The sequence below is a fragment of the Saccostrea cucullata genome, unplaced genomic scaffold (genome assembly GCF_032062105.1).
Source record: "Saccostrea cucullata isolate Sc308-1 unplaced genomic scaffold, CSIRO_AGI_Scuc_v1 ctg3852, whole genome shotgun sequence".
NCBI classification, from domain to species: domain Eukaryota; kingdom Metazoa; phylum Mollusca; class Bivalvia; order Ostreida; family Ostreidae; genus Saccostrea; species Saccostrea cuccullata.
In genome coordinates this window covers 16,137-32,446 of record NW_026932260.1, presented here as the reverse complement: position 1 = coordinate 32,446, position 16,310 = coordinate 16,137, and the positions used below count along the sequence as shown (strand labels likewise).

The window sequence follows — 16,310 nt, the reverse complement described above, 5'->3', positions numbered from 1 at the left end:
CTAGAAACACTTTTTAGAGTTTATTTCGGTTGACAGGTTAGAAGTTAAAGAGGTGGTGGTTTTTAATGACCTTGACCTTTCATCCAAATGTCACAATCAATCTTAAGTTCTTGGAATAAGATACAAGATTCAACTCCAACGTTAAATAGGTTAAGAATAAAAATACACCCCCCCCCCACCCACACACACACACACACACACACAAACAAATCAAATTAATGGCAACGTAGAGAATCACTGTTAAACTCAAATAACACCTCGGACCCACATAAAATTTCAGGAAAACTGCAGAAAAGAGCTCGAGGAAAGTGTATTAAAATATTTCATTTGAGTTTCCAAAGTATATAGAAATTATTAATTTATACAGAAAAAATTACAAATCCTGTCGTGTTTAAAATTAAAGTGCAGATGACCAAAGTTGGCATATAAGCCTTTTATAGCCTATTTATTCAGATGTCGTTAATAGCATTCGATTCTACTGATTTGAAATAATATTTTAATACCAAGCATCCTTTGTTTAATTTACCTTTGAAATTTATTTGAATTTTTTTTTAGAATTACGCAATCCCCAGAAATAGCGATTTTAGGTATATTAAAAAATCAATATACATGTACGCTCCTTCGTAAAATAATCAGATATTTGCATTCATGAAAAAAATATTAACTAGTGCTAATTGTAACGGGGACCGTTACAGATGTTCCCCAAACGCTCCCCAACTCTCTTTTTGTGCCATATTACCTGTAAGCTTCATTAAATAAGACAAACTCTAAGTATTTGAGACTTTAACAACATATACCCGGAAGATTACGAAGTTCATTCAAATTTTAGCATTGCATGCGTGCGCATGCGAATGCTTGTGCGTAATTATGTTCCCCAAACGAAGTTGGGGAACGTATTGTTTTTACTCTGTTTCTTATTATTATTATTATTATTATTATTATTATTATTTTTCTTCTTCCTGGGAAAATTTTGTCCACGAGTGAACTTGTAAACTATACATCCGACTTAGGTGAAACCTTTTTAGGGTTAGTAGGCATGTTATGTAGAGTTGCCAAACAAAGGTCATTTTGCGCGCACGTGCTTGCAAGAGCGCGCACGTGCATTAGGTGAAATTACCAATATAATGGATATTGCCGTAACTTTTCTATTTTTTGATGAAATTTTTTGAAACTCATAATGTAAGGATACATTAGTAGTATAGACAAGATAGCATGGTCAAAATAGCAAGATTTCACGCGCATGCACGTGCGCTTCGCTCTGATTGGCTGAAACTAAAGTATCAATAACTTTCTTGTTTCTTGTCATAATCCTTTGAAATTTTGAACATAGTCCTACATTATAATGATCTACCGCATGATATATAAGAATTTTCATGAAAGCATGCGCATGTGCGTGTGCTGCAAGCTGATTGGCTGAAACTTTAAATGGCTATATCTCCTTTGTTTTTTGACGAAATTCTTTGAAATTTAAAATATATTCATGCATTGGGATATCCTATAAAATGATATAGAAAAAATATCATGAAATCACGCGCATTCACGTGTGCTGCAATTTGATTGGCTGAAACTTTAAATTGCTATTTCTCCTTTGTTTTTTGACGAAATGCATTCAAATATAAAATATAGTCATGCAATAGGATATCCTACAAAACGATATTAAAAAAAAATCATGAAATTACGCGCATGCACGTGTGCTGCAATCTGATTGGCTGATTTTTAAATGGCTATAACTCCCTTGTTTTTCAACCAAACAGGATGGGATTTAGAACATAGATAGATGTAAGGGACTCCTACAAGAAGGTATGATCATTATGCACGTGCACGCACGTGCGTGCATTTGAAAGGAGTATATCTAAAACTACTCTTGAAAGACAAGATGATATGGTCATAACGCACATGCATTCACATGCGCTTGGGTGCAATGCTAAAAATTGAATAGAATTGGTATCCTTCTGGAAAAACATTGTTAAAGTCAAAAATGCACAGAGTTTGTCTTATTTAATGAAGCTTACAGGGAATATGGCACCGAAAGGGAGTTGGGGAGCGTTTGGGGAACATCTGTAACGGTTCCCGTTACAATTAGCCCTAGTTATTACTGTGACTATCAAAATTTGCTAGGTTGAATGAAATATTTTAATACATATCCTTATTTAAATTACCAAGTTTTATTCACAAAATGTATTTTTTTTTTATGGCTAGTGAAATATTTGATTATCGCGACCAGAAATTCTGAAATGGTGACCAAAAAGAATTTTAGGTCGCCATTTTGCGACCTAAGAGCAAGTGTGACTTGGAGCACTGTATAATGTAAAAAAATATGACCAGGGTCTAAAATATAATGCTTCCATCCAATTTGCAACTACAAGTAAATATTTCATCCTTTTGCTAATAATACCAGTTGTCTTAATTTCTATCAGAATACTGTATACAGGGTTATTTTTGCCCCGCTTTATTTTCGCCCTTTCACATTTGCAAATAACTTTGCACTGTTTAAAATTCGCCCAGTCAGTTTTGTTAAAGAAATTATATGGTATTCTTTGAATTCGTCCATTTTTAAATTCACCCAATAAAGGTAAGGGTGAAAGGGGCAAAAATAAAACTGACTGGCGAAAATTTTCCTGCATACAGTACTACATATATTTTTGATGTTAACATACTAGTTCCATGGACCTCCTCCCCCGTGAGGCGTAAACTGAAGGTGTAGGTCAGGTTTCCTCCACTGGCCAGTCTCACACAGAACTGACGAGACCGAATGGTCAGCAGCTGTCTGTAGGCCTGACACAACCAGGTCGCCGGGCAGTCTCAAACAGAACTGACGAGAAGGAACAATCAGCAGCTGTCTGTAGGCCTGACACAACCAGGTCGCCGGGCAGTCTCACACAGAACTGACGAGACGGAACAGTCAGCAGCTGTCTGTAGGCCTGACACAACCAGGTCGCCGGGCAGTCTCACACAGAACTGACGAGACAGAACAATCAGCAGCTGTCTGTAGGCCTGACACGACCAGGTCGCTGGGCAGTTTTTCACATCTTCTACAACAGAGGGTACCATCCAATATATCAAGTGGAATTAATCAAAGCTACATTATTATCATTGTTGCTAGTATTCTGAATGTATACAATTATTCATTACTTACTTCCAATGAGTTACAATATTATATTTACATTCAGCGTAATTTTCTTCATTTAATCCATTAGAAATCCACGATGTTCAACTTTCTATAACACATGCAAAACCTTGTCACAGCATGGTAGAATACACAGAAGGGCCTACATACATTTATAGTATTTAGGAATACCTAGATGTATATTGTTTTGACTCAATTTCATTTAAAAAAAACTACCCTTGTAAAATTAACATAAAATACGGCGAAAACGCATTAAAAACTAATTTGTCATTTTATTTCCTCGCAATGTTTATTTGCGTTATTTAACTTTCCAACATCACAGACAGCTTTTCGATGTCACGAACGGCTATTACGTTTGTCAAGCAGGCCAATACCGAAGGGCGCTAAATTCACATTAAACATGATGGAAAGAAACAATTATGATAAAGAAAAAGAGGCCCAAGGGCCTTGAATTGCTCTTCTGATAAACTGTACAACCTATCACTTCTATTTGAAGCCTCTAACCCTAAGTATTCTAAGAGCCAAGTTGCATCAACTGACAAAGTTTGATGATTCCTAGCCAATTATAACTGAAGATATTTTAATAAAGCTATAAAAAACCATAAGTAGGTCACAATGACCTACTTTAAGATTGAAGTTTTCTGAGGACTCAAGATGCATTAATAGACAAAGATTGAAGATTCTAAGCCAATAAGTATGTGAGATATTCAAAAGTAAGTCACCTGGACCTACTTTTTCATCTACATTCTTGGAAAACCCAAAATGCATCAACTGACAAAGTTTGATTATTCCAAGCAAATAAGTACTGGAGATACTTAATTATAGCCATAAAATGTTAAAAGTAGGTCACTGTGACCTAATTTTTACTAGGCGATTTTCGAAAGCCCAAAATACATCAACTGACAAAGTTTGATGATTCTCAGCCAGTAAGTACCTGAGATATTCAAAAGAATGTCACCATGACCTACTTTTTGGTTGCCATTCTCTGAAAACCCAAGATGCATCAACTGACAAAGTTTGATGATTCTAAGCCAATAAGTACCAGAGATCCTTAAATAAAGCCATAAAATGTCAAAATGGTCAACGTGACCTACTTTTTGGTCATCACTCTCCGAAAACCCAAGATGCATCAACCCACAAAGTTTGATGATTCTTAGCTTATAAATAACTAAGATATTTAAATAAATCTATAAAATGTCAAAAGTAGGTCACCATGACCTACTTTTTGGTCATTATGGGCTCTCCGAAAACCCAAGATGCTTCAACTCACAAAGTTTGATGATTCTAAGCTTATTAATACCTAAGATGCTAAAATAAAGCTATTAAATGTCAAAAGTAGGTCACCGTGAAATATGAATTCAATGCTTAAGTAATACTAAGTAATCTCAATTGATGAATTTTGAATCAAAATAAATTAAGATTCTATTCTGTGTTACTTGATATTGAATCAGAAATGTTTTGTTATACATGTAGACTGTTTGAAATTTTGCTTTTATAATTTCCTGAATCAACATATACATGATATTGTAAAAGACCAGACAAACTCAACATCAAATATATTTCATATGATGAGATACATACTTGTGACTGCATGTCTCCAGTGGATCCAGGGCTATTTTCGGTGCGGCCTGGTCTTGTTTTCTCTGCTTGGTGGCGTTCAGAACTCGGTTCATCAGGTTAATCTTGGTGTCATAGAGTACCAGTGCCCTCAGCTGAGACAGGAGAGCCGCTGTACTTCTGTTGTAGGTCTGAGGTCCACCAGGAGCAAGAAGGTTTCCAAAGTATTATTAAGGGACTGAAGGAGGGCAAACCTCAAAGGAATGCTTTCCAAAGCAATGCCTGAAGCATAAAGTTTACATGTATTTCTGGAAAGTGGAGGTTTGTGTAAACCTTGACCTCTGAAAGAGGAAATTCTTCATAGGGAAACATCTCAGGGGCAGTCTGAAATAAAAGCAAACAAGAATTTGTAACAAATTATACTTTTAAAAAGTATCAGCATTATGTGCTCTTTCACCTCCATATTTATGTTCCCCAAACGAAGTTTGGGAACATATTGTTTTTACTTTTTTTCTGAATTTTCTTCTCCGGTACTTTTTTTGTCCGCGAGTGTTCTCGTAAACTACTCATCCGATCTAGGTGAAACCTTTTTAGGGTCACTAGGTATGTTATGTAGATGTGCGGAACGAATGTCATTTTGCGCGCACGTGCGTGCATGTGCGCACACGTGTAACGCGTGAAATGACCAATATGATAGATATAGCCGTAACCTTTTAAATTTTTGATGAAATGCTTTGAAACTCATAATATAAGGATATAATAGTAGTATAGACATGATGACATGGTCAAAATAGCAAGATCTCACGCGCATGCACGTGTGCTTCGTTCCGATTGGCTGAAACTAAAGTCTTTATATCTTTTTTGTTTTCCGACAAAATCCTTTGAAATTTTGAACATAGTCATACATTATGAAGATCTACAGCATGACATATAAGAATAATCATGAACGCACGCACATGCACGTGTGCTGCAATCTGATTGGCTAAAAGTTTAAATGCCTAAAACTTTCTTAGTTCTCGATAATACAGGGTGAAATTTCGAATATGAATAGATATAATGAATGCCTACATTATTCTACCATCAAAAGTAAATGCAAGGACGTCATGCACATGCGCGCACACACAATGCGTTAAACAACAGTATACTTAAATCTTTTGATGTTCATGCAGATTTAAGAACTTCTAAATGTAAAGACATGTAACATACTGAAGCAGCTCTTTTTACCCTTGACCTTGATACTTTGGTCAAGGTCACTAGTAACCTGAATAAAATGTTGATATTAGCTATTTACCAAAATGACCTTGACCTATGAACTTGAAATCGACCTTAACCTTTGACCTTAACCCAAGGGTAGAAAGAACCCACCCCCCCCCCACACACACACACACAAAGTAGAGAATCGCTGTAAAGCTCAAATTACACCTCGGACCCACATAACATCTCAAGGAAACGGCAGAAAAGAGCTCGAGGAAAGAGTATTAAAATATTTGATGTGAGTTTTCAAAGTATATAGAAATTATTAATTTAATTAATTACAAATCCTGTCGTGTTCGAAAATAAAGTACAGATGAACAAAGTTGGTATATAAGCCTTCTATGTTTACATGTATTTATTCGGATGTCGTTAATAGCATTCAATTCTACTGATTTGAAACAATATTTTAATACCAAGCATCCTTTGTTTATTTAACCTTTGAAATTTAATTGATTTTTTTTTTAGAATTACGCAATCCCCAGAAATTCAAAATCAATATACATGTATGCTCCTTCGTAAAAAAAAATATCAGGTATTTGCATTCATGAAAAATATATTAATAAGAAGGTCTTAAAGAATATTGGTCACATTAGCTGATACGAATGTCTTTATAAATATCTGTTGTAAACCCCAGAAAGTAGCCTCCTATGCATTGGCAAAAATAAATAGTTCCGGTCAAAAACCTTTACATGTATATATTTATTTACATAGTATATAAAATTTACTAGGCACAGGTACCAGAGTTGTCAAAATGACCAGAGAGGAGATATATAAAAAAAAATCTGAACAGATTAAAGGAAAATCCCTTTTCTATGTATGGAACTAAAATTGAATAAAACCAACTCCGAGCCCGATCTTAAAATCACGGTAGTAGAAAATTAGAATTTTGCTGTTTTATTCATTGTTTTGCTTTGTACTTCTTTTCTTGAAGCCCAATGATATGAAAACACTCAAGAAGGTGAAAAGGCTTCATATTGTTACCTGAATTAAAATCAAAATTGTAATCTGAACAATTAGTCTCCTTATTATGTTCCCCAAACGAAGTTTGGGAACATATTGTTTTTACTTTTTTTCTGAATTTTCTTCTCCCGACCGGTACTTTTTTTGTCCGCGAGTGTTCTCGTAAACTACTCATCCGATCTAGGTGAAACCTTTTTAGGGTCACTAGGTATGTTATGTAGATGTGCGGAACGAAGGTCATTTTGCGCGCACGTGCGTGCATGTGCGCACACGTGTAACGCGTGAAATGACCAATATGATAGATATAGCCGTAACCTTTTAAATTTTTGATGAAATGCTTTGAAACTCATAATATAAGGAAAAAGGGACATGGGGAGCGTTTGGGGAACATCTGTAACGGTCCCCGTTACAATTAGCCCTAGTTGACCTTGACCTGTCCTGAAGTTTTGTCATTGACCTTCAGTTTGCACAAAATGAAAGGCTCTTTCAATTGAAAAAAATATGAATTCTTGAATTTCTTTTAGACTATGTTTACAATTTAATAGATTTTCTTAATGGAATACATTCAAGGTGTTTAAAAAAATACCTGGAAGCATAATTATGCAGATCTGGGTTGTCAATTCAATCAAATAATCCTCTCCTTGATTGGCAGCTCTAGCAATGGTGACAGCCAGCTCTCTCGTTAACTTATCCTCATCTTTAAACAATATCTTCGTAAGAGAACTCATCTGATTGGCTAAGCACTGGACCAATGAGGGTGAAGTTGTCAGATTTGTTGCTATGACAGTGCCATGGGTTAAAGGTGGACATAAAAGTTCATTGGACAATAATTACAGGTTTTCAATGTCTAACTGTTGGGTAGCACTGGCAGCCATTCCTGAGCCGAGACTGGCAGAACAGGAGACAATCTCAATAGCTGGGGAGTTACAGTGGTCGATCAGTTTTATCAGAGCTGTCCTACAGAACATCTTGGCCAGCAAGGACTCACTACTCAACAGCTCTCTGTAAAATAATCAAACAATTACATTCAGAATCAACAACAACACATTGCACTGGCCGGGCTTTTCACTTAATAAGACTTCCCAACAAAATTCAAGATTTTCAGTGCATAAGTTACACAAAAAAAGCATCTGATTTTATTTGTTCTATTATGATATCACTTTTCCATTTTCGTACCTGTGTATGAAGACATTAGAAGTGTCCAGTATCTGTCCCCCGGTGATGCTGGACTTTCTCAGTCCCCGTGAGGGCCTCTCTAACATCCCTCGGTGATGCTGGACTTTCTCAGTCCCTGTGAGGGCCTCTCTAACAGAAGTGTCTAGTATCTGTCCCCCGGTGATGCTGGACTTTCTCAGTCCCTGTGAGGGCCTCTCTAACTCCCCGTGAGGGCCTCTTTAACATCCCTCGGTGATGCTGGACTTTCTAAGCCCCCGTGAGGGCCTCTCTAACGTCCCCCGGTGATGCTGGACTTTCTGAGCCCCCGTGAGGGCCTCTCTAACATCTCCCCCGGTGATGCTGGACTTTCTCAGTCCCTGTGAGGGCCTCTCTAACATCAGGGTACCAGAACCTGACCAGGACACCCTCACTTCTCAGGTACACCTCATCTTGTACTAATTAGACTGAAATGAAATGAATCAGGCATTTTTAAAAACAGCAAAACTCGGTTATTACGAAATCACTGGGACCTATGAATTTACTTTGCTATATTAGTAATTTGTTATAACCGTATAAGAAATCTATCAATTTTACATTTCTGGGGATCCAAGATGACTTCGCTATACCCGTAAATTCGCAATATCCATGTTCGTACTAAACAAGTTTTGCTGTACTCATCTTACAAAATTTTCATTTTTTTTTTATGCCATTGCCTTATATCTACTCTCCAGCTTAAAAACAATTGGCTTTTACAAATGCTCAACTTACATGTGCAACATAAATAATGATAAATGAGAGGCTTACATTGTCAACATCTAGGACATTTCCAGTCAGACCAAATGTTTTGAGCATACTGTGGACAGCAAACTTGGGCAGCACTGTGGTGCCTGCGGTGGAGGTTTCTGCGATGTTCCTGATCACCGCGGTGGTGTCCTTCCTCACTCTCTCTATTGTAAACTTAGCTAGATCCTCCTTAATGTTTTCTATAGTGGGCAGGTGGAGATCTCGTGGTATTCCTCGGATTTCTAGTCCATCGCCTTAACCACTCATTCTCTTCATAAAGAAACTCAGCTGTATGTCGAGCAATATCTGTCATGCCTAAGGAATACATATTTACATGTATATGTATGAAGAACAAAAAGTACACATAAAAGGGAATTTCTCAAAGATAAACATTTACAACAGCTTGAAAGCTAGACGATCTTCTGGGTTGTACACTGAAAAAAAGGCTCAAACTTATAGAAGGGAGATTTGTGCTCATTGAAATTACAACTTCTTAAGACCTAACTTTTGTTAGATTACTACAGCAACACATTCATTCAAATGTCCATTCTAATTTATGTCTTTAAGATGGACTAGAAAGAGGGAGGAACCATTATCATTAAAGTAACAGTTTCATACATATTGAAAGGATAAGAAAATAATGTTTTCCACTGTCAAACTTAAGTACCGGTACTTTTTTTCGCATGGTATAAATTTACACTATATACGTGGTCACAAATTTTCCACGGAAATTTGTCCAAGCATACTTAACATAGATGCAAGGCATATAGTGACAGTCTAAGAAATCCACGTAATTTCAATCCGCTGATTAAATGGAAATTGAGATTCCGCTGAGTTATGAACCCATTGAAAAAAGTACGTCTACAGAAACTATAGTAATATTAACTGTGATAAACAGATAAAGTACCATTCTGTGGTTTTGGTATGGTAGCAGTTTTACATTGGGGTCCTTTCGGGGCTTTGATTTCCTCCACCATGGTGGAATCAGGGCTGGGGGCTTCCCTTGTTCTCTTTGTCAGTGTGGGGGTGGAATGGCAGGTGACAGAAACTCTCCCTGATCTCTCTGGTCAGGTCATTCACTGCATCAGCCCCCTCCTTGTGTTGCTATCCCTCGGCAAAAGCAAAAGGCCTCGTTCCAAAGTTTGCTCCGATTCTTGTGTTCTAAAAAATAAACCCCAGTCAGCATACATACAGATATCAAGTTATGCAAATTCTGCATCTTTGAATCTCAGATAAATTAAAATAAAACATTGGAGAGAGGGGAGGGGTGTTATAAAAAAGCACCTCACCTTTTTCTGAATATGAACAACAGGATACATTCCACCCAACACATCATCCATGTAGGCATTGAGGCGGTGCCCATTATACGTGAAGTAGAACCTCCCCCTGGGGGTCTGTCCCTGTACAGGGGACTCTCCTGTCCTCTCCCACCCTATACCCGTTATGTCCCCAGCATTCAGGGTGATGTCTAGTCTAATACTCCTCCACTGAAGTAGAACCTCCCCCTGGGGGTCTGTCCCTGTACGGGGGACTCTCCTGTCCTCTCCCACCCTATACCCGCTATGTCCCCAGCATTCAGGGTGATGTCTAGTCTAACACTCCTCCAATGAAGTAGACTGGCCCCACTGTAGTGGACAGCCTTACCATTGCTACAGAACATTTATTGCTGATCACATTTTTTTTTATCCTGAGAACAAAATTAACCAATGATACAGAGAAAAATTCTCCCTTGAATTAAAGGCTACATGTTATGCAGATGTTAAACTATAGAAAAACTCAAATTATACTGAAGGACTTACTTTAGGAAGAGGCATGTTCCACAGGGTTAGTCCAGGCTCCATCTTTCCTGTCGGCCGACAGAGCGAAGCCAAACGAGATGACTGCACCACTCTACTCCTGACTGTCACCAAACAAACACATCTCCAGCTCCCAGTAAAACGCGGGAGCCTGTATTAAAAGTAAAGAAATGGGGCAACTGTTTCTCTCTCAATATTTTTTGTTCAGTTTTGAATTACTGGGTTTCATGTACACATAGAAATTTAAAGGAATATAGGTGAATTCTAACTTATGCTAAATTTTAAAAGAATAAAGATTAAATTCTTTATTTTCAAGGCATTTATGCAATAGAAATTAGCTTTTACGGTATTTCCTCTGCTATGCAGAGGAAATATTTTTAAATTCAATGTAACGGCATTCAGTGAATTGTAATATCCCGCACCTCAGATCTCCAGATTTCCGCATTATTCCGCATTTTTTCCTCATTTTAATATGGAAAAAATGTGGAAAAAAATCCCCAATATGGAAAAGCAGAAAATATGCGGAAATAATACGGAAAATAAACGGAAATAATACGGAGAATTGGACTTAGTCTATTTTTCATCTGGAAAAATATTGAACTCTTAACTTAGAATATTTTTCATCCGGAAAAAATACGGAGCTCTGGACTTAGAATTTTTTCATCAAGAACAAGATGTGTTTGTGAGACACAGTAGCAGCTGGCGGCAACATTAAGTTCCGCAATTTTTAGCAAATGGGTCTCACAAGGTCACACAATCATTGTTCTTGGTGTCATTTGAAAGCACTTTATTAGTGTAGTATGCATACCAAATATTAAGTCTCTATCATCAATGGTTCAAAAGTTATGGCAAAATTCGAAAAAAGCTATATTTAGCACATAGGTCACAGTCAAGGTCACAAGGTCATTGATCTTGGTGTCAGTTGAAGGTGCCTAATTAGTGGAGTATGCATACCAAATATGAAGTCTCTATCTCTCACGTTTTAAAGTTATGGCGAAAGTTCGAAAAAGCTATTTTTAGCATATAGGTCACAGTCAAGGTCACTGACCTTGGTGTCAGTTGAAAGTGCCTAATTAGTGGAGTATGCATACCAAATATGAAGTCTCTATCTCTCACCATTCAGAAGTTATGGCGAAAGTTCCAAAAACCTATTTTTAGCATAAAGGTCACAGTCATGGTCACAAGGTCATTGACCTTGGTGTCAGTTGAAAGTGCCTAATTAGTGGAGTATGCATACCAAATATGAAGTCTCTATCTCTCACGGTTCAGAAGTTATGGCGAAAGTTCGAAAAAGCTATTTTTAGCATAAAGGTCACAATCAAGGTCATAAGGTCATTGACCTTGGTGTCAGTTGAAAGTGTTTTTGTAGTGGAGTATCCATACCAAATATGAAGTCTCTAAGTCTCACAGTTCAAAAGTTATGGCTTAAAGTTGACAACAGACAAACAAACAGACAGACATACAGCTAAACAGACAGACAGGACAAAAACAATATGCCCCCGAAAAAATTTGGGTGCATAAAAACTGTCTTGGAGTTAACAGCAGTTCTCTGTTTCTCCTGAATGTTATGTACAATTTGATCGGGATCGGAAAAAAAGTCGGGCTCAGTGATCAATTAATTTAAACAACAGACCGCCAAAATTTCTCTGTTGCAACGTCTTTTGTCTAAAGGAAGAAGTTTGTTGACCAGACAGCCTGAGATCGTATTGCTGTATCAACCAAAAGATGCAGATACACGTATTTCATATGCGGTAGGTCAGTCATATTTTTTTTAACATGTGTGTCACTGTGATGATGAAAATAAATACTCTAGGCCTAGGACTTAGCTACCAGGCTATGTACGTTTCAGCCAATATGCCCATGATTCAAATCTTTCAATCAGCTCAAAGAATTTTATTATGGTTAACCACAATTAAAGGTGTTAATTTTGGGGAGCCATGGGCTGTAATCTCTAGCAATGATTTACCATACATTTTTTTTTTTTGGTAGCGTCTGTGCATGAGGAGATTTCTGAAAAAGAATAAGTGCTTATTCAACTTGCTGTGATTTTAACGGGCTTAAAGCTTGGTCCATGGATGGTTATGTTTGAGGTATATATATTCTTTTTTTCTTTTTTTATTGCTTGTTTAATAATTAAAAACAGTCAACTATGATTGTCATTATTATAAATAATATTTTAAACAAATTGATATTAAATTGAAGAACCCAAACTTGTGTTTATAAAAAGATTTTAAAAGGAATAAAAGCAATGAATTTAAATTTTATTAATATTGCACCATTATAATTTAAGTAATTGATAAAAATGCTGCAAGAAATTAAACATGCAGAGACCTTACAAATTAATACAAAGAAGTCTGAAGAAATTTTTTATTGGACAGATGGGTGTAAAGCACAGACCTGAGATATAAAATGAATTGTGAGAAATATGAATCAGGGATGCAGGTAGAAAATGGCAAATGTGATCCAGATTGATAAAAAATGTCTAAAAATTTTTCTTGTTTTGTAAATATTCAATGCTATGTCAATTGTTATTTTTTCCCCAATACCTAATAGTGTTGAACATTTCACTCCCACTTTTGCTTAAATAGAATGAATAAATTTCCATTTATTTAATATGAATATAAAAAAAATGCCACATTTTTTCCATGATGAACTTGTGGCTTAAATAAGAGTTCCAGTTTTTTTTCCATACATGCTCCTATTTGTTTGTCAAAGATATAAGATCCAATACATTGCTCATGAACATAATGTGTAATTTTGTTCATTCATTTATATGTTTTTTTCTCATAATGATATAATAAATTGTATATAATTTTGCACATTGTTGATGGTTTTGTAAATATTTATGTATGTATGCATCATGTAGCGGTTTTATTAGCCATTTTATAACCATGTGATTAACTCCGTATTTTCTCCAGATTTCCGTATTTCCGCATTTTATCAACCAAGTAAATACCTCCATATTTTGTATATATGGAAATGCGGAAATCTGGAGAGAATACGGAAAAAGAGTCCATACTCCTCCACATTTTCTCCATATTTTGAATACGGAGAAAATCAAATTTGAATCTACGAAAATCTGGAATGAATGCGGAAAATTAGTCCAAATACTCCCGTCCGCATTTTTTCCTTATTTTGAATAAGGAAAATATGTGGAGATCTGAGGTGCGGGATAGAGGCATGCACATGAATATAAAAATTTAATGACTTCTATGAAAGAATTTTTTTCCTGGTATTGCTCTACCTGTTGTGGAACTGGTTGGTTGGCATAGATCATGGTGCCCCAGGGTAGTCCACTTCCTGTGCTGGGGTCACCAAGGAAGGTCACTCCAGTCATGTCCTGAGAGAATACCAAGGCCCGGATGGGGGGGAAAGATCGACTGGCGTCCAGCAACATCTCCTGATTCTGTACAAAACACAGCTTACAATTTTTAACTTGACAAAGTGTATACATGTACTATATTTAATAAAGACTCATTTTTCAGATTCATAAGCATTGTACTTCACTTATTTAATGATGCTGCGTTTGAGTTTAAAGATTGAGCTCTTTGTAAACAAAGCTTTAAGTTTGCTTAATCCAGAAATTTTTCATTTTTAATCATTTCAACTTACTCACAGCCCGACTGTCAAGCTTGCTGGGTGGAGGTGGAGGTTTAGCACAATCCCTGTATGGTAGCCTAAGTCTGTTGCAGTGGGCTTCCACAACAGTCTACCTCCTGTAATATAAAAATACAATTTCTTATCAGCATGTAGTTTAGTACATGTAAAATGTCTCAGCTAATCATTTGTTAATAAAAATTTAGTGAAAAAAAAAATGAGTAACAAAATTTCACAAACCTGAATTACAATCCTTTGCCAGGGAATTCAGAAAATCAATAGTGGATCCACAATGCTGAATGAACTCCTTATAGTGAACTTGATGTCCTGTAGATACTGAGTGAGCACCGTACAGGCTTGGGTCTGTAGCTTGGCCACCACACGACACACCTGATTACTGAGACTGCTACCATCCCCTGTCACAGGCAAAGTCTGTTGGAGGAGGCATGTCCCGTCGTCCTGGGGGAGCAGAATGGCTTTGATGGTCATCACTAGGGATTCCCTCACTGGCACACTAACAGACTTGTAGATCTGGATCAATAAAAAAAGGCCTTAAACATTTAGCTTTATAATGTATTCAAAATTGTCCAGTTTCTCTCCTCTTACATTGTATACAAGTAAATCTCTAGTATTTGTTAAATACAACTTAAGAACTGTCCAATAGGGACATATACCCCCGCTGGGTTTTTCAGAGTAGGTGCCAATTTACAAATATTTAATGAATCTTAAGAGGTGTTCACTACTCTCATAAAAACAATTCGAGTGAAAATATGATTGCATGCTCATTATATTTTTTTTAATTAATGAAAGTAAAGTTCAACCAAATAAAACATCAATACCAAATCATATGATTAGTATAGAAGGCTGGCCATCAAATGACATAAGCTATTTAAACTGACCAGCAGTTCTTCTGTCTAATTCCCAAAGGACACAGATAAGAGCTCCTTGATCAGAAATGATTGAGACAGGGGCTTTCCTACAATGAACTCATTAATAAATCTTTGACTGGATGCATGTCCACTGATTAATGTCAAGGGATGAATGGATTTTAACTATCTCCTTTGCAGTGCTATCAAAATGCATAATTGTGTCACTCTGAAATTAATTCTGAAAAACAAAGATTTTGTATAAAGATTTTTATGAGTGCACTTAAGCTATGAGAGTTGGATCCCGATGTTTTGCGCAAAATAAAATTCCAAAATTCATTAAATTTATGTTTTATAGGTATTAAACAATGTCTTAAGAGCAGGTTTTGGTATATTATATTACATGAAAGTATTAAATAATGCCGAACGACACTAGCTTTTGAGACGGGGGTCTAACAGTTTTGTCTCATTTCTATTGTTATTCATATGCATACCAGTTTTCAACGACTTTGTTTACATCGAGCCGCAACTTGGCCATTTTTCTTATTTGCACAGAATATGTATTTTAACTTAAACTTATACATATCCAAAGGACAATGTTGGCCAAGTTGCGGCTCATATCTAATTTTTAAAAAAATGTCCCCAAACCAGGGTCGAGATAGCTACTAAATTAACCGGCCACTGAGCAACAAAGATTGATATTATAATCACCTTTCTCATGTGACCTTCTGCTGTTCGATACGATAACGCTTTCATTGAAAATTTCATTGTGTTTAAGTCACTGTTGTGACATATCTATCGTACTTCCAACTTCAAACTATGGGAGATTTTTGCGCAAATTTTAATAGGGTTTGAAGATAGTATGTCTCTTATTTATCTTTATGCTTTTCATTAGGGGTGTTTTGAAAGAATTCTGGTATTGACAGTGTCATTAGTAAGTACATGTATAGGCTTATGTTGCCTCTGTATAATGGTCTGCACAGACATTTACCCCATCCCTTAACATTAGAATCATTAAATAATTGTGCACCATGAAATCAACACGATCTCTCTCTCTTCTCCATTTCAATTCGCAATGCGAAAAAATCATATGTGCTATTATGTTTACATTTCACAACCATGCGGTTTAAATGTCTCCGCCTATTTGCGGATACCTTAGATTCAAAAGTGGTCCCGTTCAAATTTCCAGAATTTAAGGCTTTTACATGTTCTTTT

The 16,310-nt window shown here is 36.4% G+C and overlaps 1 protein-coding gene and 2 long non-coding RNA genes across 3 annotated transcripts; all 3 read right to left on the bottom strand.

The window, feature by feature from the left end:
* Window positions 1-7,490: 7,490 nt before the first annotated feature.
* On the bottom strand, window positions 7,491-8,516 carry LOC134234741 (probable E3 ubiquitin-protein ligase HECTD4). The gene is made up of 2 exons (XM_062716791.1): window positions 8,075-8,516; window positions 7,491-7,900 (listed from the first exon to the last, which is right to left on the bottom strand). The coding sequence occupies exons 1-2, from the start codon at window positions 8,158-8,160 to the stop codon at window positions 7,729-7,731; spliced, it is 258 nt and encodes an 85-aa protein (XP_062572775.1). The 5' UTR covers window positions 8,161-8,516; the 3' UTR covers window positions 7,491-7,728.
* A 717-nt stretch (window positions 8,517-9,233) lies between these two features.
* Window positions 9,234-10,655, bottom strand: LOC134234740 (uncharacterized). The gene is made up of 4 exons (XR_009985251.1): window positions 10,636-10,655; window positions 10,126-10,485; window positions 9,744-9,997; window positions 9,234-9,270 (listed from the first exon to the last, which is right to left on the bottom strand). It is a non-coding gene; the product is annotated as an uncharacterized LOC134234740 (long non-coding RNA).
* A 7-nt stretch (window positions 10,656-10,662) lies between these two features.
* On the bottom strand, window positions 10,663-14,539 carry LOC134234739 (uncharacterized). The gene is made up of 4 exons (XR_009985250.1): window positions 14,466-14,539; window positions 14,249-14,348; window positions 13,877-14,038; window positions 10,663-10,783 (listed from the first exon to the last, which is right to left on the bottom strand). It is a non-coding gene; the product is annotated as an uncharacterized LOC134234739 (long non-coding RNA).
* Between the last annotated feature and the right edge of the window lie 1,771 nt (window positions 14,540-16,310).

Excerpts from the sequence above, each read along its gene's own strand:
- LOC134234741 (XM_062716791.1), bottom strand. The coding sequence starts at position 8,160 with ATGTTAGAGAGGCCCTCACGGGGACTGAGAAAGTCCAGCATCACCGGG. Across the intron at positions 7,901-8,074 it reads TCTAATGTCTTCATACACAG|AGAGCTGTTGAGTAGTGAGT; the intron begins GTACGAAAATGG and ends ATTATTTTACAG.